The following is a 26264-nucleotide window of genomic DNA, read 5'->3' on the forward strand; positions in this document are numbered from 1 at the left end:
AATTGGACAAGCACACTTCGCTTTGTTATATGCTAGGCAGGGTAAAAGAATCGAATTTTCGCCTGGTACCTGCAAGAAAATCTCTCCAAGTATGAAAATTTATGAAACGAGATATTTTTCAAGTAGTTGGAAGCGAAATATGAATTTTACTTTTAATAAGAAAAAATAGAAAACGCTGCAAGGCGGAAGACCTTCTAGTTACAATTAATAACGCATAAAATATTCGGTATTTAGACTCACTCGTTAATGAATGATCCAAGTAGAGGTACTTTTTCCAATAGCCTTTTTTTTTATCATGCATGAGTCGTGTCAAGCTGTCATGTTATTTTTGTTCAGTATTTTTTGGCATTTCATCATGGAAAGACTTATGCCTGAACAACATCTACAAATGACAACTACAACTTTATTACGAAAACTCAACTTATGGTCAACATAATTGGCTTACTGAGCGTACTGTTCGCATAACCATCACCCATATTGAGACCCAGCATTCACCATTGGATAATATTCGACCGAATAGACCACGTCCAGCACGCAGTGAAGAAAATATAGTAACCGTAGCTGAGAGTGTACACGAAGACTGTGGAGAGTCGATTCGGCGCCGTTCGCAGCAACTCGGACTGACGTATGAAACGACTGGGCGCATTTTACGTCGAGATCTTAAATAGAAAGCGTACAGAATACAGCTTGTGCCAGAACTGAGGCGGCTCGAGCTTCCCAAACGACATCGCTTCGCTCTATGGACTTTTGAAAAGTTCCAACGTTTTCGAGCCAAACTTTGTTTAGCAATGAGGACAATTTCTGTCTCAATCGGTATGTAAATAAGCAAAATTGCCGCATTTGAGACAAAGAGCATCCTAAATATATTCAAGAGCTGTCATTTCAGCAAGAAAAGAAGCGGTTTCTTCAAAAATGATGCCGGTGAAAACGTCACCGTCTATGGCGACTGCTATCGCGCCATGATAACCGACTATTTGATTACTGAAATAGAAGCTAGTGATCTCAGTGACATTTGGTATCAACAAGACAGAGCGTTGTAAGCGTCTTGTCATCAGTAATGATTCGTTGCATGAATGTTGGGCATTTCTTTTGCGACTTCTACTCGATGTAATATTTGCAAAGATTGAGGTCTTTTGGTATAAACAAAGCATTAACTAGAATGTATTCAGTTGATTCATTCTATAAGAAATGTTGAGATCCTCTGCTATCTCACCGATTTCAACAACATAACGAATTTCAAGCACTGTTTCTGTAACAATATCGCCATCACGGCCTGCAATGAATGTTTTGTGGCACTAAAATACTTGTGTATCGATTCGGTTTGACAATCCGTGTCATTTTTGATCTTGAGTATATACGCCAAGCATCACGTGGCTTTTAGATTGTTATATAGAATAGTTCAGTATAGTTCATTTAGGCAAAGTGTAAGTTCAACTTCTTAGTTCAAATTCATATTTTTTACTCAAAAAAAAAATTTTGTTGAATGCGATTTATTTTTTAATTTTTAAAAGCATGTGTGACTTTTCGGTTTTGAATTTTCAAAAATATATTCATAATTAAAAGTAAATGTTATCTACTGAATTGCGGTACGTATTACATGTATTTTATTAATATCTACCCTAATCGCTTCTCTTCGAATTATAAAAACAAAAAAAACTCACTCTTTATGAGTCTATTTAATTATGATCTTTATATTAGAGGCCTATAAGTGGATGCAAATTACTCAATATAGACATTAATGGAACACAATTATGGGCAATAATTGGGTTAGTGCTATTTGGAGCTATTTATATACATACATAGAATTATGTATGTACGTGTATGTCAGTCTGTGTATACACGGTGTAGCCGAACTGCGTAGGAAGTTGCCGGCAACTGTTGACTTCTCTCAAAAGAAAACAGAATTACAGTGAAGATGTACACATGGTGGATGCAACAGATTAATTGTTAATACCAAGACTTAAAATAACTAAACACACGGAAAGTATATTGAAAACAGCAGGAGAAATATGCAGTGTCGAATGTGAAGAGAGGAATGACACGTTGTAAATTGCTTCTGTCTAATGAGGAATTTCGCAAGGGGGAGAAATAATACTACAAAAATATCGATAAAAATATTTGGGCTGGAAACATTATCATAACAATATCCGGCAATAAAAAATGTAAATACATATAACTCTTTACTGTGATTGACGCCGATACCCGCAGTTACTATCGTAATTCAGATGACAAGGACTCGTGTCAAAATTATTGACAGGCGAAAAAAGGAAGGTTTTGAATTTAATTAGTTTAAAAATATATAAATTTATCTTCAGAAGATCGATTTACTTTGTAATTCCTGGTAGAATGAGAAGTAAAGGAAAACTGCGGAGAACGGACTACGATGAACTGAGCTCAACCGCTCAGAGCCAATAAAAAATTGCCTGTTTAATTTTAAAATCAACGCGGCTTTCGTATTGTAATTGATAGAGCAACGCAAACCCACTAACCAGGGTCTAATTAACGAGACCAAATGGTCAATAGGCCAAATTCTAACAAATATAAAGAGTCTAACCAAAAAGAACGACGTGGTTTTAAAATAAAATAAAACACTCAAATTTGGTGAAAATGGAACTTTTTGTTTTGCAGTTAATTGAGGTCATTTATGATTTGAACAAAATGTCCGTCAAATGGCCTCGACGGCACCATTTGCATGTCTCTACGCGTTTACGCCAATTTTCAATGAACTATAGTACGCTGATTGTTGTCTTCGAGCTCCTTGATCGTTGCTAGTTGATTGCAGTAATCCTTTGATTTAGCATACCCTCAGAGAAAATAATCTAGAGGCGTTAAATCGCATGACCTTGGCGGCCGTTTGGCTGGACCATTTCTATTTTCTGAATGGATCGCCAAACTTTGCATGCAATGTTTCCATGTTTAGACGTGAAACACGATAGGGCGCACCGTAATTTTTCGAAATAGAGATCGTACATTGCGATTTTATCAATTTCCGGGGAAAAAAACAGTCAGCATCGTATTATAACGTTCGCTATTGATGGTAACTGCATTGTCTGCCTCATTTCGAAGTCCCTATGATGGCACCATACCACAATCTGCACAAAACGTTCAATTTTTGGGGATGCAATTGCGTTCTACACTAAAATTTGACTGTCGCCAATAGCGACAATTTGTTTGTTGACGAAGCCATTGAGCCAGAAATAGGCCTCTTCTGAGAAGATGATTTTTTCACTAACGAATTTATGAATTTTTTGGCGAAAATTAATTAGCGTAATAATCTTGAACAATTTCCATGTTTGTACCATAGTGAAACGTGACCTGCTGAAATTCCTAACCTTACTGAATACAATGACAAAATTTTACAAAAAAAAACCATAAAAACGCAAGGCAAAAAACCATCAAAATCACGTCATCCTTATTGCTAGATGCTGTATTTATGAACTATTCAAGTGACATGTGAACCAAAACATTCAATTCTAATTATAAAATATACTAGAATACATACATATATGTATAGTACTTCACGTATATAAATGTACAAAATATAAATGTCGTTAATTAAGTGCATTCAAAAATTTTACGGTTGGATCGCCAAGGGAGTTTTTACCACACATTCACTTAATTTTCACTGGCACATAACTGCATGGAGGCACACGCAGATAATAGCGAAAATCTATCATATTGATGCATTCCTTCCAGCAGTTGATGCAATTATTTCGTGTATGAAAACTTTATGACCCATCAATTCCATTAATAGCTCTTACGCCACTGCACACGAAATGTGAAGAGCGAAATCTATATACATACATACATACTAGTATGTATATTCATATATATAACGGTATGTAGGTGCCGAATACAGTGTAAATTGGATTACCACAAGATTATGTCGGAACTTGGCTAGTAGCAGCGAGAAGTGGTATAAGTTCGCATGCTTGTAAATAGTACTAATGAGGTGACAAGTGTGATGTACTTTTGGGAATAATACACATTTTCACTTACACTCTAACTGGACGCAGAATATGAGAGCATTTTTCTTGCTGCGTACTTCCAAGATCACAAATGTCGTTTTCTACTATAAAAAGTAGACTTTAAAATGATCTCTCCGAATCTCTAGAGTTTGGTATGGCTGTTATAGAACCCATATCAAAGATTAAAATTGAACTAGTCACTTTTAAGGCAACCTATTACACGCATGCTCATCAAAGCCTATTTGCATATTCGCACATATTTGTGGATATTAAATATTACAAATTGTTTGCGTTCGTTTACAACGTCAGCGTTGCATCGTTGCTTTGAAATGCTTTCCAATAAAATAACTTTAATGACTGAAACTCCTTATGCGAAGCTACTTAATATTCTGTAAGCATTGGGCGCTTACTCAAAATCCATAAAAAAGTGGGAAGTACATTAAAAAATATACGCACTGCTTGTTTGTTTGTGTTCATAGCCAAATGAAGCAACGATTCACCGAAATTTTAATGATGAATTACCAGAAATAATGACGAAAATTTCGGCATTGCAATGGAGTGCAACGAAGTTAAAACAATAAACTTGAAGATCATACAATTTGAATACTTATAGTACATATGTATGTATATATTTCCTCATATTGCATAAGTATATGTTTGTATTTGCTAGTTAGCCATTGCATAAACACGCAAATTTTTACGAAGTGGGTGGTTCGCGGTTTCATAAGCGTTCTGTATATAGCTTTATGATTTTTTAAAAGAAAGCTGCGCTGGTACTGCAATTCTTCTGCAGGAGATAGCCGATTATGGAAATGTAACAACGAGGGCAACGTAGAAAATTTGCTTTTATGAAAGAGCTTCCAAAATTTTGTGTTTTATGAGGTGTGAACCCATTCTTACATAAACATAATGCCCAACTGATTGCGATGATTCCGGGTCACAATCTGTAAACTGTTAGTAAGGCAATGGAAATAATCTTTATTTCTTTGATGACAAATCCTTTGCATGGTAAAAGCTAATATATGAAGCGATGGATTTTTTATGAAATTTATGGATCAATTAAGTTTTCCTGTATTAACAACGATGCTGCGCTTAAAGAAAAGTTGAAGTTGTCCCGTATTCAAAGTTGACAATTAGTAAAATATATTTGTTTAAGTGAGTTTATGTTAAATTGAAAGGAAAGTCAAGAATTCTCCATATTAAGGAGTTATATACAGTTAGAATTTTCAAAAATTAATTTTTAAAATGTTATTTTCTTAATGTACATATGTGCATACATATACAATATTTAAGATTACACAGAGAAAATTTCATGAATATTTTCGAAGTTACACGCAAATTTGGAAAGGCGTTTCAGAGTGTTTGGAAGTACAAGACCGAACTTTAAACGCGTTTCTCTCAAAATAATGTTTTCAAAGTACCAAAAACGAACATTTTTTCTCACTGATATTATTTTTCTTTCATAAGCAATTTATGGCCGAAATTTTGGTCAAAAATCTATTTTTTTTTTTTTTTTTTGAGAAACCATCGTTTTGCCAAAAAATTTTATTTTGCTTATTTCTTCGATTAATTACTAGATTTAACATTACTTTAACGAAATCTGTTTGTTTTTAATTTCAGAGGATCCAGTTCAGAGATATGGTGGTCACCGCAAAACGTTTTTTTTTGAGAGGAGCTCCCGGAGATCAGCTGTAGTTCGTTTCCAAATAAATATTTTTACTAACATTAAGTCTTAAAATACAGTTAAGAGATACCACAAGGTGTGTACAAATTTTTCGCTTTTTTGGGTCTTCTAACTGTATACAACGCCTTAAAATATTATACAATTAGGGGTTTCATATAGTCTCACATATTTATAAGTTATAACAAACCGAAAACATAGCGTTGAGAATTGTAATTGCGTAAACTCATTTTTGTATGTAATCCAACAACAATTTTTTTAAACAAGTGTAAAATTGTATGATTTCGTGATTTTACGATTTGCTATGACAAGTTAGGAGTCCTCTAAATTATAACTTTCGTGAGAAATGAACGAAAGGAGTACAATAGTTGGTCTGCATAGGTGATGTTGTCGGGAGATGTGTAGTTGTCGTAGCAACATATGTATGTCTGTAGAACATTTCTGAAATACTTTCGGAGAACACTTTCAAGTTAAGAGCCGCTGATCGGAAAAAAATACAGATTCACTCTAGTGAGATTGAGTGATTTTAAGAGCAGCCACATTCTTCTCTTCGTTTTAACAACAAATATGAGCAAACAAAAACTAATATTTAAAACAAAGTAAATAATATAGGAGTGCATTTCATGAATTTGCTCAAACTATTCGATGAAAGCACCCGATTTGTATGGTTATATACATAGTACGTACATACATACATATGTACACACATATGTCATGTAAAAATGCACTGTTTTATTCAGCTTTCTCAGCACTCATACGCCACCACCGCTGGCACACACAAGCACACATATACAATGTATGTATGTATATATACGAATATATGCATACATACATATGTTGTGTGCTTACTAATACCGCTACACAGCAATTCATCACTAATCACTCATCCGGCAATGTCAATCGCAATCACCTGCCTCACGACCTGTGTCGGGCGCGCAATAACTCACTGCACGACACCCTCCCACCCTACCGCAAATGCCAATACCAACAATCGCAAGAGTCGTGGCAGCTGATCGAATCGAATTATTGAATTTTCCACCCTCCTGCATTGGCAGCAAATACGCAACACAAAATCAATTGCTTCGTTTATTTCATATTCACACGCGATCTCTTATTTATTTATATCGCAAATGATTGTTGTGCGTTGCATATGCAGCGCTATTTCCGTTTTCGACATTCACTTTCAGTAAAAGAACACTACATTTTGTTTGGCTTTTATTTGTTGAATTATTCAATGGCGCATTGTAGCATGATTTTAGGCGCTGCTGCTGCTCACCTAGTAGTTGTGAGTCGCGTGCATTTACTTCACACAATTTTTAGAATATTTCACAAAACTTATTTAGACATTTTTTATTCGTGCTTGAAATTATTTTGACTTTTTTCTGTAATTTTTTGATTGGAATTTTGTGCAGTGATTTTTGAATGTTGGTGCAGTGACAATAATCAAAACAAAAAACAAACTGTCAGTGACGATTTGTTGTTGGCGTTGTAGATTTTTATCATTGTTTTGTTTTGCTCAGTGCTGACAAGTGTTGCCACATGCGAGGTATGCGCATGTAGCCAGCTTGTTCTAGTTTCTGTGGTGAATAGGTGAATTATCAGTTGGAAAGAGAGTAAATATATGTATGTGTGTGACATTTTACATAAAATTTAATATATTATTTAAAAAATGTGTAAACTGTCAGTCAAACCTATATTTTGAAATTTTTGAAATATTAAGGCGAGCAATTACAAATATGCCTTCTGTAGACTTTCTTTTTGAAATTATTATATCCATTGGGTAAACTTGGTAAATAGGTTTATCGCTCGAACTCTTACAAAAAACGTGCCGCGAGATATACAAATATAACTTTCACGAACAAATTGTTTATGTCGCTTAAAATTATTCTATATTTCGTTAGTTTGTATTCCTTTGGTAAACAAAACATAGGGGATGTTCGAGTCTCAATCACTGCGGCAGTATAGCAAGGCATCATATTCGACGCAAAAATGTTACAATATAAGTATCAGCTGAGTATCTGCAGAAAAACAACACTGTCGCAATATTGCTGCAGTTATTTGCTTGCTCGAACATCCCCATATTTTATTATTTCGTCCTGATAAGTTTTCCATAGTACAAGTATATTTGCATGTATTTCGGCGTAAAAACTAGTTCAATACTGCTTTTGTTGTTGCTGTAGCGGCAGAAAGTATTATTGAAGACATTTCGAGGCATGGTGCCGAGTAGACAGTCCTTGACCGAATAAAAATCCGGCTCCGTTCCGGTTACTTAAACCCAAATTTCGTAGGAACGAGTTCTATGCTGCTCGTCGCTAACATTCCTCACTAACGACATATTCAAAAAAGTGTTCGTTCGAAATCGCTCTTGTCCATGAAATCCATTGCTTTAAAAAATCTCGGTAAAAAAATAATTGACTCCAAAGGTTTCTAGTACTCTACTTACAAAATAAGAGTTATTTGTCAACTTTTATTTATTATTTATTGACTTTTAAACAATTCACGGTATAAGAGTTAAAGAGTAAGCCTTTTGTTTTGCCTTTACGATTTGAAAGTAACAACGTGAGAGTATTATTTGTCAAGAAAAAAGCTTACTATTCAATTTTTTGCGTAAATTATTTAAACTCAATAAATAAGCGAAAATAAAAATCAAAATATAACAATTATTTTGTGAGGAAAAAATATAAATTGAAAAATAATTATTAAACTTGATTGAATTAGCTTATTTCCTCATAACTGTTACGACCCCTGAATTAAACCAAAAAAATACACACTTAAAGTTAAAGTTTGATCATTTCAATTTTCGGACGTTTATTTGCAGTGGAAACAATGACAGCACATACTATTTCATTTTCCATATACACATATCCGTATACTATACATATATTGGTAATTTTGTTTCTTATAAACTTATGTAAAGGCACATTTTCAATGTATTGTTTATTGTACCTAGTTAATATTTATTGTTTCATTATTTTTTAATTTTCGTTTACATTAATTTTAAATATCATAAGAAATATATTTTAGCAGTACATTAACTTGTATTATTATACAAATACAAATACAAAAAAGGCAAATACATTTTATATAAAATATATGAATATGCTTATGGAAATATATATTTATGTATATATGTATGTTGATCGTAAATGACACTTCAGTGCGGCATGTTTAAAATGACATATGTATGTATGTAGGTATGTTTATACTTATTTACTTAAAGCTATTACACAAAATCACTTTAACACTTACAACAACAACTACAAATGATAGCGATAAAATAAAATAATTAAAAATTAGAATTACAAGTGCTTATTTGCATTTGTGCTTAAAAGTACGCGCTACCCTAACTACATGCATATATAAGTTTATGTATGTATGTGCGTAGCGAATGTTTTTATGCACTATATCGGTTGATCTGGACTTTTCACAAAAGCAAAGAAAATAAAATTTACATATATACACTCTTAAGGTTTGAAGGGCTGGCTTATAGCGTAATCACGAGCAGCAGTTCTTTTGTCAAAAGTCCATAGACACGAATGTACATGTGTGACGGAGTTAATGCAACTACAAAATTCCACTAGAATAAAAAAAGTTGCGTTTTCGCTTGGCAAACTCATTCAAATTGAGTACAATTCTTAGTTACTAGACACAGCAACGCTTTTACTCCATTTTCGATTTCAAGTTCAATTCGTGCGCCTGGAAAAAGTCATTATTAATTATTATTATTATTGTAAAAACATATATAGCGTCAATCACTTACTTTCTGCGCAACTCTAGTTAGATTTTCAGCTGTTGACTTGCCCGTTTGCTGCACCATGCCGTGGAAAATCTTCGCTTCGCTCTTTGTTAAGAGCTCATATGGCGTGCCAAACTCCACCACTTGACCAGCGTCCATGACTAACACCTTGTCCGAATCCATAACCGTGTTCAACCTGTGTGCGATTGTGAGTACAGTGCAATTTTTGAATTTATCTCTGATGGTCAACTGTATGAGCGCATCCGTCTGTGGATCCACATTCGCGGTGGCCTCGTCTAATACCAAAACACGATTCTCACGTAGTATAGCGCGTGCTAAGCAAACTAATTGACGTTGACCAACACTGAAGTTGGCGCCGCCTTCAGAGATTTTACTTTGCAGACCACTAGGCAACTCAGCAACGACATTCTTCAATTTAACCTTTGTGAAGCCAATAAAAAACCACAAGTAATTTTAGCATTTGCTAAAAGCAATCGAAAATACGCACTCACCTCTTCAAGCGCCTCCCACAATTTGGCATCCGTATACTCATCGAATGGATCCAAATTGTAGCGCATAGTGCCGGAGAAGAGCACCGGCTCCTGTGGTATAATTGAGACTTTGCTGCGCAAATCATGCAAACCCATTTCTTTGGTGTCACGTGAGTCGATAACTATCGAACCGTCATTGTATGAAAGTCTGAAAAGCGCATTGATAAGCGATGACTTGCCCGCACCAGTACGTCCCACTATGCCCACTTTTTCGCGTGGTTTGATCACAAAATTTAGTGATTTTAACACATACTCGGCCTTTGGATCAGGGAAGTAGCGCAGACTTAGTTCATCAAAGACGATTTTACCTTCTTCTGGCCAGGTTTTTGGTGGTTTCTTATCGGCAGACGATTCCAACTCACCCTCCGGCTCGATGTCATCATACTCTACTACACGCTCCACCGCGGTCATAGTGTTCTCCAACTCAGCTGATTGACGCATGCCCCATTGCACCATGCCCGTCATGCCCATGGCCTGTGTGATGGCCAAGCCCACATCGCCGCCATTAGCCGGTGGAAAGAGGAAAAAACTCAGTGTTATTATGGCAATATAGATAATGCAGCAGCAGTCAAGCCAGTAGCCGAATGCGCGTGATGTGGAGATGAACATATAAAATGCGGAGCTGTGCAGGTCCTGATAGTTGTCGAACTCATAGATGAGCACACGTTGAGCGCCATAAGCGCGTATCGTCGACAAGCCAGAAAGCGAGGCAGCCATGTGGGAGTAGATGGGTGAGCGCGCTAAATGAGAATGCAATAAAAAAAAATTACTGTCCATATTTAATATTAGAAGGGAATTCCACCATCACCACTTACTTATTGCCTCCAATCGCTTAACATCTCTTGACGTCTGCAAGTAGAACGATCTCAAGTAGTAGAAGAATATTGCCAATATAGCTGTTGGTAGTAGGAAGATTGGATTCACAACGGCAATAACAACAACAATGCCGAAAAGGGAAAGGAATATCTGTATGACGTCCATCATAACTGATGGCAATATCTCATCGACCTGACCCATATCCTTAGAGAAGCGATTCAATATGCGACCGGCGGGATTTGTGTTGAAAAAGTACATCGCAGCGCGCGTGATGCCGCGGAACATGGAGTTGTGCAGATTAGTGGAAGCTTTCATGGCCACATTGAAGAAGAGGAAGCTACGCGCGAGCGTGATGACAACCGTAGCCACGGTTATGCCGGTAAATATGTAAATATCCAACATTTCAGCATCCATGTCGACACCTACATCGCGCAACAGAGTCATGAATGTCGATTCCTGTTCAGGTAGCGCTGTTGACGGCAGTGTAGTCGTATCGTTGAAACTATCAAAAGTGTCATCGATGCGCGTCTCATTGATGTTAGCTGAATACATCTTACCATCGCGACCCTTTTTGGCTACCCTACGAACGATTAAAGGTTTAGCATAAGTTGATGTTTCCGTCGATATAATACACAAAGTCAAAGTCATGCCAATACACTTACCAGTAGGCCAAAAACCAATCACCGCCTGAAGCAAGCAGCTGCGACAACATACAGAAGAACAGCATGATAAAGAATGTGAGAAAACCGCCACCGGCACGGAAATATTTCTGATATAATTCCAAACCAATCTTGCCTTCCTCTTGTGTCTCTTGCTGTTGCATTGGTGTTTCTTCAACATATGAGTCTGCTACAGAATTCAGCGAGGCCTCACTATTTCGGCGATTGCTATAAACTTTGCTACTGGACCGCGAGCGCGACTTTTCCTCTACCGCCTCCTCTTTCTCGGGATCAGCCAAGAGGTTTGCGAAATCTAAACCGGATTCCCGCAATGAGTCATATGTGCCCACGGCACTAACACGTCCTTTTTCCATGATAACAATTTGATCGGCCTGCTGTAGGAACTGCAATTGATGTGTGATCAGCACCACGATGTGTTCGCGCAGAAAACCGCGCATACACTGATCGAAGAGATGACGGCCCACGTGAGTGTCTACCGCACTCAGTGGATCGTCCAGCAGATAGATTGAGGTTTCACGGTATACTGCGCGCGCCAAGCTAATACGTGCCTTCTGTCCACCAGATAGCGAGGCACCACGTTCGCCCACAATCGTCTTGTCGCCGTAGGGTAGTAGCTCGAAATCGCGTTCCAGTGCACACTTCTTTACCACTTGCTGATAGCGACGTCTATTCATTGGCTGGCCAAAGAGTATATTCTGGCGTACGGTGCCGGTAAAAAGCCAAGGTTCTTGCGAGGCGTAAGAGAAAGTGCCATTCACCTTTATGGTACCCGACTCCGGTCGTAATTCACCGAGTATGCTTTGTACTAAACTGTAGGGAAAATATATTATTTGCTTGTAAATTTGTTACAAACTGGAACACACCTCGATTTTCCCGAACCCACTGGTCCGATAATTGCAATTAATGTGCCGGGTTGCACGCGCAAATTCACATCGTCCAATGTGTATTCCGCTGAGTTAGAATCCCATTTCGCCTTCACATGGCTCATTACAATGCCAGCCTCCGACAATGTTGCGTGCCCATTGGATGCGAATACCTTTTCCGCCTCTTTTCTATTCAATGATTTTTCGTCGTCTTTCACAACGGTGGATTGGTTACTGCCAGGGTAGTTGGGATTATCGACGGATTTATCAACGATGTCAGTCTCTTCGTATAGCATGAATTTTTGTATGCGTTTAATGGACACTAAGGCCTCAGCCAACTGTGAAATACCTTCGGGAAATGAAAAAGTGATTAAAATACATATGTACACAGTCATCTATATCCTTATGTTGCAATACCTTGTGGAAAGAAAACGGTCATTGTGGTGCGCAAAATATTATAATAAGCTGTAATGACGAAGGCCTTCTCCGGCGTCAGCACCTGTTGCAGCAGTACATAACCAACCAAACTTAGAAAAACGGAGACGCGCGTCAAAAACATGATGAACGATAGCAGTATACCACGTATATACGACACCTTACGTATAGCATTGATTTCCTTTCTGCGCGCATAGGCCACCATCTTGCCGAATGGTATTTCCCACGCATACATTTTGATCACCTGTATGCCCGAGATGATTTCGTTCATCATGCGCACACGCTCATCTGTACGTAAAGCGGTACGCAAGCGTAACACTGACGTCTTCTTGCCCAGCCAACCTTGAAGCGGAATAAAAGCTAACATGAAGGCCACACCGAAAGTAGCCGCCACACCGATCTGTAATTGAGCAAACACGCAAACGTTTATGACGTAAGTATGTATTTAGAAGTCACGAAGCGGGAATGTAGTTAGATAACTCACCTCTATTGTCATTAAGTAGGTGATAAAGATTGTCTCGATTGGGCCAATCCAAAGGTAATGCACGAAAATCATCGCCAAATCCAAGCGACCCACATCGTTCGATATCAAATTAACCACCTGCCCGGCGGTGGTCTCGCCCAAGGCTGTGCGGCTTAAGCGCAGCGCCTTTCTATAAATCATGCTACACATAGCCACACGTATTTTCATGCCCACGTGCATGGTGCCCAGCATGTAGGGATGCATGATGATCACATTTAAAGCACTACAAAGTATTATACCGGCTGCATAGATGTAAGCCGTGTTTATGTTCTCCTCCCCTTGCGAGTAGTACGCAATTAGACCCAGTAAAAAAAGAGGCTGTAAAGCTCTACAGTACAGAAACACACAATTGATTGTTATGCGAGCAAAAATAGCAGCGCTTCTCGTGATATTTACCTGAGACCCAATTCAAGTATCAGCAGGACTAGACCCAAGAGCGCATAACGACAACCAAAGACACGGATTGTGGCTCTAAGTAGGCTCGGCTCCTTCTTCGATGTCTCCTTACCTTTCAGTTCCCGCTCCCATGATGCACTCATATCATTACCAAGGGTTTCTGCAATAAAATATTAGGTAATACTCTTAGATCTTAGCTTTGTGTTAAGTGGTAGCAAATTTATATTATTTTATTGGTTGACAACACGCCGAGGCATAAATAGTTTTCTAAATTCCGACCTCTAGTATTGAAGCTTACTACACTGAGCATCTTCAAAGCTCTGTTTTGATCAACGTTTCGCACGAGATCCAAGAATTCTACGATGTCTCTAACAATGAAAACATATTAACTATTAGATGAAATGTTCCGAGGCTTTATTCTAAGATTTTCTTAATTTCGAAATTAAGAAAACTACGTATTCTCGACCATTTCAAGAGATTTTCCAAATATCGAGTAAAGAATTTTTAAATGCTTGAAAGCTTTGGTGCTATTGAGATCATAGTACATACTTATGTATAATATGTATATTCGAATCACATCCAATAAAGGTGATCAGCATGTTAATAACTGATTGTACAACCTAAAGTCAAAATTAAAAAAAGCACTGAACAACAGCAGATCCGAATAATCGAGGTTTGGCTGTATGCTCATCTCCAATCTTGTCTACTTTAATACATATGTAAATGTGTAGATAGGAATTTTTTTATGTAAAATATATAAAAGTTCAATGGCCGCGGAGTAAAAAATGGGACATGTAGGTACGAAGATACATACATATGTGTATAGTATATCTTCTTATGTTTGATTAAAACTCATTGAGTTTTACCATTAACGAAAAGCAATATTTAAAAAATGTATAGTACTATAATGATGTCAGCAAAAAGTTATCAAAAAAAAATTTAAGGAATACGATTTGAGTAGTACGCTTGATATTGAATATAATTCTCGGGAATATTTTAAATTACAATCTATTTCGATTTAAAAAACTATTTGTCAAAAGTGTGTAGCTATGAAGGGAGTAATGCGGTAAACGTTTCCGAATACATCTTTACGGAGAATAAAATAGAAAAAATAGGACAATCCGCTCATTCGGCGCATACAAATCTCCCGGTATGGGCGGAATCACTCCAGCAGTGCTACAGAATGCGCTCTGTCTATCCGTGCCGTGGCTAAAGGCGGTTTTTATGGATGCCACACGCATGGAGAGGCTAGGGTAGTTTTCATACCGAAGGCAGGTAGAAACAACCCATCCTTCTCAAAAGAGTTTAGGCCTATAAACTTAACTTCCTTCCTGCTGAAAACGCTGGATAAAATCTTGGACGCGCACAATAGTGCCGCAGCGTCTCCTAGAAGCTTGTCCAAGGACACATGTACGTAGGGCAGTTCAGTAAAGACTGCACTCTATACACTGGTATTTAATATTGAACGGCCTCTTAAATAACAGGATACGCTCTTGAAGTTTTTCTGGACATTTCTGGAGCGTTCAACAACAACTCTACGGAATCTAGCATAAAATTCCGCTATGGAGGTTCCCTTCGATAAATGTGACACAACTCTCTCAAGGACCGCACCAAGTACCTTGGGGTAGTCTTGGACAGCAAACTGCTCTGGAAACACAACGTGGAAGAAAAAATTAGAAAAGCTAGCAACACTTTATATGCATGTAAGCAGATGCTCGGCACAACCTGGGGGCTCTCCCATGCACTGGCTATTGTAAGACCAATTCTACTCTACGGTGCAGTAGTATGATGGACAGGCGTACGGAAATCCATCCACCTGAAGCCAATGGAAAGAGTTCAGAGGCTTGCTGTGCTGTGCATAACGGGACTTTAAGAACAACTCCAACGGAGGCTCTTGAACTGATACTAAACCTGCCACCTATAGACCTCTTCGCTGAACTGCATAACAAAATTGGAGAGAAGACTACTGGCTTCAGAATAATTTACATATAGAACATTCAGGTATAGCTCGGTGGGTAATGGTGGTTGGGCAAACATCGACAACATGAACCCTCTTTTCAACTGGGAAAGAAGGTTCAAAGTAAACATAATAACAAACAAACATAAAATTATGGCTGGCGTAAAGGTATGTTAGCTGGATGTTCTATCTTATGGACAATGGAGTTGTTGCGGGAATATATGGTACAGAGTTAAACATAAGGCAACCATTTAAGTTGCCGGACCACTGCAGTATATTTCAAGCTGAGGTCTTTGCTATTGCAAATTTTGCATTGGTCTGTAATGCACCTGCAGACAATTCCAGAGTCAACATCCCGAAGACAGCCAAGCAGTAATCAAGGCAGTAACCTCGTATCGTAAATAATGGACGAGTTTGCCAAGAATGGTGTACGGCTAACAGCCGAAAACGTGTTCAACATTGGGAAACCGATACATTATCTATATGACGATCTGGACAGAAGTATGATAGCGAAAATCAAAACCAGATGGAACGAGCTACCTGAGTGCAAAACTGCAGAAGTCATGTGCACAACGGTAGATTGGATGTACACAAAATTCCTATTGGCACTCGATAGAAGAGATTGTAGGAACATGATTGGAATACTAACTGGTCACTGTCTGGTGGCGACACACGCCCGCAGAATGGGGCTGACATATCGAGAAGACTGCAGGAAATTTTTAGAGCAAGTCACCAGGGAAACCATGGAGAATCTCTTGTGTACTTGCCCTGCATTGATAAGGCTACGCTATAAGCTTCTAGGGTCAACACGGTATGATACACTGGAGGAGATATTGATAGTGACGCCGCAGAGTCTGTTTAGATTTGCGTCAATAGCAGGCATCGTAAAAAGACTACTTTTCATGGATCTGGCAACTGAACTCCATCTGGTATCGCAAAGGACCAAAACTGGTCTATGCTTGGCTTATTGGCCTACCATTTTAAACTAACCTATATCTAGGGTTACCATATGCAACAGGACTGATTTTGACTGACACCGATATGGTAACCCTACCTACATACATACATATATCCTAGCGTGTTTTTTGGAGGTTAAATAACCAAATCTTAGTGACTTCATTTTCCTACTGAACTTCTTCTAATTTGGTACACAAATGCAAATTTTGCAAATTTAATCACGTTTGGTCTTGACATTTACCACATTTGTTATCGTACATACATATGTACATACATATTAGACACTGTTTTGGTTGTTCAACTATTATATTTTTCCTAACTGTTTTGCTCCGAGCTTTCCGGCCGGCAAATATACGAATACATTTGTGCAAATATGTAAGTTTGTATTCACAAATGTTTCTGTTTTCATTAACTGCGAGTTAGTATGACATGGCTAGAGTACCGCAAAAGTAAAACGGTCGCAGAACTTGTCTAGATTTATTTAAAAAAAATGTGGTACGGCAGTGAAGAGAGTAGACAGCGCGCTGCATACCTCATGTAGCATAAGGTTATAAACCATAATCGAAATAAAATCGATGTTGACACTACATTCTAGTGAAACAGAAATACTACATATTTTCGAGAGAGAGAGTAAATCGATATTCCAATTTTAAAGCCCGATACTGGTAGAAGCCGCTTAGATAGCCAATGTACTTTAGATTCGGAAAATCATTCGACTAAAAGGACAAAACATCTTTTTTTTTACAAATGGAGGACCAAAGGAGTTAGCCTATTTCCTATTCACCACTACAATTTAGCAATTCTTCTTCTTTATTGGCATAGACACCGCTTACGCAATTATAGCCGTGTTAACAACAGCGCGCCAGTCGTTTCTTCTGTTCGCCACGTGGCGCCAATTGGAGATTCCAAGCGAAACCAGCTCCTTCTAAGCCTGTTCTTCTTCCCAACGGAGTGGAGATCTTCCTCTTTCTCTGCTTCTCCCGGCGGGTACTGCGTCGAATACTTTCAGAGCTGCAGGGTTTTCGTCCATACGTACGACATGACCTATCCAGCGCAGCCGTTGTCTCTTAATTCGCTGCACTATGTCAATGTCGTCGTATATCTCAAACAGCTCATCGTTCCATCGAATGCGAAATTCGCCGTGGTCAACGCGCAAAGTACCATAAATCTTTCGCAGAACCTTTTTCTCGAAAACTCGTAACGTCGACTCATCAGACGTTGTAATCGTCCATGCCACTGTACCGTATAGCAAAGCAATTACTTGTTGTAAATGAGACCAACTGACTGCAAACTACTGATTTTCTTACAGGGTAGATATGCCAAAGGCAAGCTTTAAATTTCAATAATATAGAATACCGCAGCAGGTGACATTTAGTTTGGTTTTGCCGATAGTTTAGCTGGTTCAAGTGCTGCCAACTGTTATGAGAGTCCAGAGTACTTAACGAAATTCAAGTATGTGGATACATCGAAATGCAGAACTGTTGGAAATATTTTTTGTTGGCAAGGCTTATGAAACGTAAATGTGTGGGCGTATGTATGTAGTGTTTCGCTAGGAAACAAAAAATTCGAGTCACTCGAAAAGCTAAAAGTAAATATGACATATTTTGTACATCCTTAAATACATACATATGTAAATATGTAAGCAGATGGACATAAGAATAATTTCAGTATAAATATTTTAACAATAACAATTTTAAATTTAAATTTTCCTCTCAATAAATTTTTTTTTATTTCTTATCACTACAACGATAAGCGTTTATTGTTCTCTGACACCGTACATGCAATACACACAAATGTACATTTAATTTTATAATTTTGCAAATAATTATGCATGCATCATTAATCTAGATAATCGTTTAAGCTGTCTGTATCAGTGGAGTTGGAAAATCTATGTATATAACCACACCCTAGAATTTCCACTTGGTTAGGATGGCTAATTAGAACTTCCTTCCCAAACTCAGTCTTATGCGGTAATAATATGGAGAAATAATTGATTCAACATCTGCATCCTCTGTATTAGGAAACATTAGCAATCATTATTAATTTTCATTGCCAAATAGCTCACTGCGCCTTGGGCCCATGGGCGTTGGTAGGCTCTGTACAAAATGTGTCTAGTTTCGGGATCGTGAGATTTATGTAATATATTTGTGATATTCAATCAGAGTCCGGTAAATAAAGTTCGCGAAATCTTTCGAGTTCACGTAAAGTCGAGTCGAGACAATGTTGACATCGTACACGCTTCTGCAACTCAAATTTGTTCGAACAACAGCTCACAAAATCCAAAAATGACCGCGGCCATTCTAAGTAAATTTGAACGCTGATATTGTTGTCGTTGGCAATAAAACATAGACGAACCTCCAAATTATGAGTACACAAAATTATGTGTGATTGACATTTAAAATGATAACACGAAATAGCTCGTCCTACCTTCTAGCCTTTGTTTTGGCCTTGGTGATAAGCTGAGACGATGTAGTCATGCCCGTCCGTAAATCTGCCTACAAACAGAGTGATTAAAATCAAGTTCTTGTATGATAAGCTTTTTTATTTGAAAATATACCCAAATCCACATGGAAATTTTTCAGATCGGACCACTATAACAAACCATACGAACTCACTGACAGCAATCAAGTTGTTGTATGGACATTTGGGACAACCGATCTGACCTTTGGGGCCATTTTCTCAATGTCTGGTTAGCAGCCATCTGTCAGTTAAGTTCTGGTTAAAAAAAGTTTCTTTACCGAAAGAAGGAGTCTTGGTTAAGTTAACCAGAACTTAACTGAGAGATGACTGCTAAGGAGACCTTTAGAAAACGGCCCTTATTCTTGTTTTTTTCGAAATTCACACCAAGCGAGAGTACGAACCTTTTACCGGTACTTGCCATTTTTTATGGTCTGAGTTGCTGTTGTTGTTGTTGGGAGCCAACAACACGCGGTGTTTCCAAGCGGTCCCCCCATTTAAGTCTAACCGCGCCCGACTCCCTTTCGTGTGACTTCTTCAACCTACTTTTGGAGAAAATAATTTGAGCTGCAGAACTAAACAGAGAAGGTACCATCTTCTATAAGAGTGTACAATTGCTGGCGTACGCCGATAATATTGATATCATTGGCCTCAACACCCGCGCTGTTAGTTTTGCTTTCTCCAGAATGGATAGAGCAGCGAAGCAAATGAGTCTAGTGGTGAACGAGGGCAAGACGAAATATCTCCTGTCATCAAACAAACAGCCGTCGCGCTTGCAACTAGGCACCCACGTCACTGTTGACAGTCATAACTTCGAAGTCGTAGATGATTTCGTCTATCTTCGAACCAGCCTCAACACCAACAACAAAGTCAGCCTCGAAATTCAAAGCAGAATATCTCTTGCCAACAGGTACTACTTCGGACTAAGTAGGCAATTGAGAAGTAAAGTCCTCTCTCGACGAACAAAAACAAAACTCTCTAAGTCACTCATTATTCCCATCCCGCTATGTGGTGCATAGGCATGGACGGAGATGAGGATCCGAAAAGTTCTGCAAAAGATTTATGGTCCTTTGCGCGTTGGCTACGGCGAATATCGCATTCGATGTGTCGATGAACTGTATGAGATATACGACGACATTGACATCGTTCAGAGAATTAAAAGGTAGCGACTACGCTGGCTAGGTCATGTTGTCTGAATGGACGAAAACCCTCCAGCTCTGAAAGTATTCGACGCAGTACCCGCCGGGGGAGGCAGAGCAAGAGGAAGACCTCCACTCCGTTGGAAAAACCAGGTGGAGAAGGACCTGGCTACGCTTAGAATCTCCAATTGGCGCCACCTTGCGAAAAAAAGAAACTGGCGCGCTGTTGTTAACTCGACTATTACCGCGTAAGCGGTTTCTACGCCAGAAAAGAAGCGGAAGAGTTGTTGTTGTGGAGACTGGTCGTGGGTGAAAAATGTTTAATGCAGAGGCACAATAAATGATTTGCTATAAAAGGAAAAGCGACAATTTCTCTGCCCAAATCTCAAAGCTCCATCAGAATGCAAGAGTTAAAGTTCGTTTAAAGAACACTCAATCAAGCGGACAGAAATTAGCTTTTAGATTGTCTTCGAGGTAGTAAAAATCCCTGCAGCTATGCTGACTTAGCCAACAGTACTAGAGATAGCGCCACTATTTCATTTCATGTTATGAATCAAAAAAAAATTCTGGTCACCCTCGTGATTGATTATTTATTTAAATGGGTAACGTAGAAGTGGGGCGCACATAAGTTGAAAGAAATACGAGTAATTCTTCTTTCATTTAAAATAATGCATGTATTTGTAGATCTCGCAAAGAATTCATTAACATTGTCTTGACTTGTGGGCAAATATAAAAAACGAAAATACTTCAAGCGTGGTGCGGCGTCATTTATAAACAAACCAATTTAGTTCAATTAAAAAATTTTATATACATATGTAGTATATGTATGTATATACGAATGGTATACAATCGACAACTTGAATAAAAAGCAATTTGGCATTATGTATTTATACGTTATCAGAGCTGAAACGGAATCCAAATTCCAATTAGCTTTAAATGAATTTGTGTAATACTTGTATATAAAATAATAATAATTCTGGTGATTTGGTTTATTAACTCAAAAAAAAAAATTAAGTACTTCTTAAAAAATGCTGAAAATATATGTATCTTTGGTTTGAAATAAAAAAATTCAACGATATTTCCATTTAAATACATTTTATTCAAACGTTAAGTGAGTGTTTTGAATACGAAACGAGGCAATTTCACACTCACCAGCGATTGATTGAGGTTAGGAACGCCTTGTAATAGCTCTTAAAGTTGAGGCCACTAACTCCGAATTTCGGTAGTAAATTTTAATAATTTCGACTCGTTGTTGAATCGTATATCTTTCCATGATGAAATGGCAAACCTTACTAAAGAGAAATGTCAAAAGAGCGGGAAAAAATATGGCATCGTAGCTGTCCCTATCGGTCTACTTGCCCTATTTCGGTCTACTTGTCTAGTTCCCGGTAGAAAAGCCCTATAGTAGGAAAAACATTTTGGGTGGCAACTTTGTCCTGTACTACTAATTTATGTATTGAAGCTTATGGTATATAGAAATGCACTTGAATGTAGGTATATTGTGTGCACGGCGTTCGACTTAGTAATGTACTAAAAAATTAGAGCATACAACACAGAAAAATATACGCAAATACACAAACAAATATTAGCATCAATGAAATATACAAAAGTAAATATATAAATTGTAAAGACAATCTAGATTCCGCTAAAAGTATTACACAAACAATGCTGTCGCTACTTAGTAGAAGTGCATTCATAATTATTTTATTGCTGTTGTTTTATGATTTAGTCTCACATTTTTTTCCGCTCGCTATTATTTATTAGTGAAACGCTATTTGCTGCATTCGTAATGTCATTGTAACGGTGCTGAGTGTACTTAACACAATTTTTGACGCCAACAGCATTCTAGTTTAATAATATGTTTTCTTAACTATACTATACATCAATATAATGCTGGTAATCTACTCAGGCTGTAGATATATTTTGAAGATAAAACAGTTGTTAGCATTCAAATGAATCATCATTAATTTAATTAGATTGGGAGAAAACATATTTAAATCCAGTGTTGAAGAATGAAAATGAAATTTGTGAGGTTTACGGAGACGAACTGCATCAGTTAGTGTAGCACAACAATGGTTCGCTCACTTCCGTTCTGGAAATTTCGATGTGAAAGAGGCACCTCGCTCTGGTCGACCTATCGTGGAAAAAGTCGATGAAATTATGGAAAAGATTGACCAGAAGGAGCTTAACAATCATCATCAAAAGGTTTTGAACCATTTAAAAAAGGCTTGCTGCAAAAAGAAACACGATGTTTGGGTATTGCATGAATTGACTGGGAAAAATTTAATGGACCGAATTAACATCTGTGATTCTTTGCTGAAAACGAAATGAAATCGAACCATTTCTGAAGCGAATGGTAACAGAAGACGAAAAGTGGATCGAATACGATAATAATGTAAAAAATCATGGTCCAAGCGTGTTGAAGCTCAAAAAATGGCCGCAAAGCAGGATTGACGCCTCGAAAGGTTATGCTGAATGTTTGGTGGGATTGGAAAGGAATCATCCACTATGAGCTGCTCCAGCCTGGTCGAACGATTGATTATACATTTTACTATCAATCTATCAATCAAACAATCGAAAAAAAAACGGCCAGAACTGAACAACAGAAAGGACTTCTTCTTCCATCAGGACAACGCTAGACCACACACATCTTAGATGACTCGGCAAAAACTGGGAGCTGGGCTGGGAAGTTTTGATACATCCACCATATAGCCCTGACCTTGCACCATCGGACTACCATTTGTTTCGATCAATGCAGAACTCCCTTAATGGAGTAAATTTGGCTTCAAGAGTAGCCTGTGAAAATGACTTGTCGCAGTTTGTCGCCGAGAAACCAGAAAGGTTTACACTGATGGAATAATGTCTCTAGCGGAAAATGGGTAAAAGTGGTCCGACCAAAATGGTACATATTTGGTTCATTAAAGTTCATTATAAATATAAAAAAATTAGTTGAAGTTTGATTAGAAATACGAAAAGACTTTTTCGACTACCCAATATTTATTGGCACCACAGAGGAATACGCGTCTAAAAACATGTTATAAAAAATTTTACTATGTTATGTACAATGCAACTTCGTGAAGAAATTCGTCAAAACTACTTTTAGCAAAGTGTTGTAGTAAAAAAATGTGAACTTCATACTCACAACAAAATATATACACACGTTTTCTACAATAGAATTTCTCAAAAGTTATTAAACAGGGATATTAAGGAATTTATGGCCATAATTTAAACTAACCCTAAACGAAAGTATAACATTTAGACTGTGATTCATGCTCACAAACAAAATATGAACTCACCTGATTTATGCACCGTCAACGCTTTATATAAATCTTTCGTGTCGAGAGTCTTTTTACGACCTTTAAAAAATATGGGTAGCGTATACCTAAAAAAATGAGAAAAGAAAAAAAAATATAACAAAAATCGCTATTGATAATTCAAAAAATTAAAGTAAAAAAGTAACTATTTGAGGTACACATTCGATTTTGAAAATTTAAAACCTTTTAATTTATTTATGCAGTTTGGTAGAGATCCCGTGCAGTTATTCCAAATTTTAAAAATTTCACATACGAGCTTGAGCCTTCAGAATAAATAAAATTTAATTATTTGTGAAAAGTTTTATCCCATTATATTAATAGCTTCTTGTTTTGGAAAGTGAAAGATCAATTGGAATTTAAAATTGTGCTATATAGGAAGTAGGCGCGGTTGATGTCCGTTTTCGCCCATTTTTCCACGGTGACATAGGAATCTGAAAAGAATGTCACATACCAAATATTATTGAAATGTGTCGGGCGACTCTCGAGATGTATGCGATTTCACCTAAAAGTGGGCGGCATCATGTCCATCGTCCAATTTGTACCATATACCATATTTGTACGGCTCCCATAAACCCCTCTCATACCATTTCGTGTGTTAAATTTTATGTATGTATATGGCACAATTAGTCATTGATTTATCACACTTTGGGAAGTTTTTAGTTTAAGGTGCTAAAGGGATTTGTCGTGAGCGAATATGGTTATTGTAGCTGAAGTGGTTTAAGAGATACATATGTACATTAAACCAAATAGATGGCGGGGTCACGCCCATTTTTTTTCAAAATTTCTTATCTACTTTTGCGCTTTACTACTGCGATCCCCTGTGCTTTAGTTATGGCCTTTTATACATTTTCGTTTAATGGCGTTTTGTGGACGTGGCAGTGGTCCGAGTAGGCCTTACTTTTTTGACAGGGAAATGTGTACCAATTTTCATCAAGATATCTTAATTTTTGCACAAGTTACAGCTTGCACGGTCCAACGGATGGATAGACAGACAGTCACCAGAATTTCAACTTGCCTCGTCATCCTGGTCATTTATATATACACATATAACCTTATATTTATCGCTATTAGTTTTAGGCGACACATACAACCGTGAGGTGAACAAATTATTAAGTATACTCTGTAGCAACATATTGCAAGAGTATAAAAAGGGTAATGCAAATAGAACTCAGCTATACTTATTTGCGTTCATTTTCCGCGTGCAATTCGAAAAGGCCGTAATGGGATACACCTTTAATCCCAGGACCCGACTAGTTAAGCGATCCAAATCGTGATCCTCTTTGCGCAAGTCGTGAAAAAAAAATTTGAAATTAAATTTCTTCTCATCAGAAAATACGACCTAATGTCGCTCCTTAGACCAAGTCATGTGTCTTCGGGCAAAATTTAGCCGAATTTCGGAGATTCTTTAAATGCTATTGTCTATTGTTTTAAACCCTAATGTTCCAGTTTGGCTTTCCTTAACTTTGCTCCCCTTATAAAGAGAACGTATTAGACAAGAGACTGTTAGTAAACAGACGAATCTAAAATCTTTTTCAACCGTGACCAAGATTGTCAGCATTCTAGGCTATTTCAATGCATTGCTCAGTGCACTTAAGACGTCCCTATGTTTTCTTAACACAAAATCAAGACATACTCTTCACATTAAAAGCCACAAACACATTTTTCCCGGATTATTGATCTCGTTTATACTTACCAAAAGGAAAGAGCTGATAACACATTGGCATGCTCGCGCGGATTCTCCGGCAAATCGTTCGTTTTCACTGATTGCATTTTGTTTTACACTGAAATTAACGAAAAATGGTAAAGATTAAGTATATACATATGTACATGAAATAGTGTCGATAGTCATAAAGGCCGTAAAAATATAAACAATACATTGCTGAAAAACGTCAGCACAGATTTGCAGTAAAACACATACATACATACATATATACATACAGACACATGCAGTTTGTGTTAATGTAAAAGCAAACACAGCGATTTCCAGTTGCAGCAAAATGCAATAACTTATTTAATGAGCAGGTTCTTACAAAAATTGCCAACCGTGAGACGAATGTAAACCAAAGTCCCAAACTAGAGACATACATATGTATGTACGTACATACAATTACGTGCATAAGTCGCGAATTATCTGTAAAAGTAGTGATGCACATGTATGTATCACTATTTAAGCAATTTTAAGGGGCGTTAAAACGTTTTGACATCACGAATATCGATGCAAATAAAACCATATATACACATTTACGCTAAGACGGAGGGACGTAGTATATACATATATACATTCATACATAAAACTATATATCGGGTGATTTTTTAAGAGCTTGATAACTTTTTTAAAAAAAAACGCATAAAATTTGCAAAATCTCATCGGTTCTTTATTTGAAACGTTAGATTGGTTCATGACATTTACTTTTTGAAGATAATTTCATTTAAATGTTGACCGCGGCTGCGTCTTAGGTGGTCCATTCGGAAAGTCCAATTTTGGGCAACTTTTTCGAGCATTTCGGCCGGAATAGCCCGAATTTCTTCGGAAATGTTGTCTTCCAAAGCTGGAATAGTTGCTGGCTTATTTCTGTAGACTTTAGACTTGACGTAGCCCCACAAAAAATAGTCTAAAGGCGTTAAATCGCATGATCTTGGTGGCCAACTTACGGGTCCATTTCTTGAGATGAATTGTTCTCCGAAGTTTTCCCTCAAAATGGCCATAGAATCGCGAGCTGTGTGGCATGTAGCGCCATCTTGTTGAAACCACATGAGTCAACATTTAAATGAAATTATCTTCAAAAAGTAA

The 26264-nt window shown here is 37.6% G+C and overlaps 1 protein-coding gene across 5 annotated transcripts in view; it reads right to left on the minus strand.

Annotated features, from left to right (window-relative positions):
- Nucleotides 1-8426: 8426 nt before the first annotated feature.
- LOC126767109 (probable multidrug resistance-associated protein lethal(2)03659) overlaps nt 8427-26264 on the minus strand; it is a 40088-nt gene continuing 22250 nt past the window's right edge. For all 5 annotated transcript variants that reach the window (XM_050484722.1, XM_050484732.1, XM_050484717.1 and 2 more), the window contains 11 exons: nt 25167-25254; nt 23456-23541; nt 13650-13809; nt 13215-13581; nt 12713-13130; nt 12296-12644; nt 11415-12242; nt 10752-11332; nt 9898-10676; nt 9410-9826; nt 8427-9345 (listed from right to left, as the gene is read on the minus strand). In XM_050484722.1, the coding sequence (XP_050340679.1) occupies nt 9310-9345; nt 9410-9826; nt 9898-10676; nt 10752-11332; nt 11415-12242; nt 12296-12644; nt 12713-13130; nt 13215-13581; nt 13650-13809; nt 23456-23541; nt 25167-25243 (4098 nt within the window). In that variant the 5' untranslated portion in view covers nt 25244-25254 and the 3' untranslated portion in view covers nt 8427-9309. The remainder of the gene's footprint in view (nt 9346-9409; nt 9827-9897; nt 10677-10751; nt 11333-11414; nt 12243-12295; nt 12645-12712; nt 13131-13214; nt 13582-13649; nt 13810-23455; nt 23542-25166; nt 25255-26264) is intronic.

The sequence above is a fragment of the Bactrocera neohumeralis genome, chromosome 2 (assembly GCF_024586455.1).
Source record: "Bactrocera neohumeralis isolate Rockhampton chromosome 2, APGP_CSIRO_Bneo_wtdbg2-racon-allhic-juicebox.fasta_v2, whole genome shotgun sequence".
NCBI classification, from domain to species: domain Eukaryota; kingdom Metazoa; phylum Arthropoda; class Insecta; order Diptera; family Tephritidae; genus Bactrocera; species Bactrocera neohumeralis.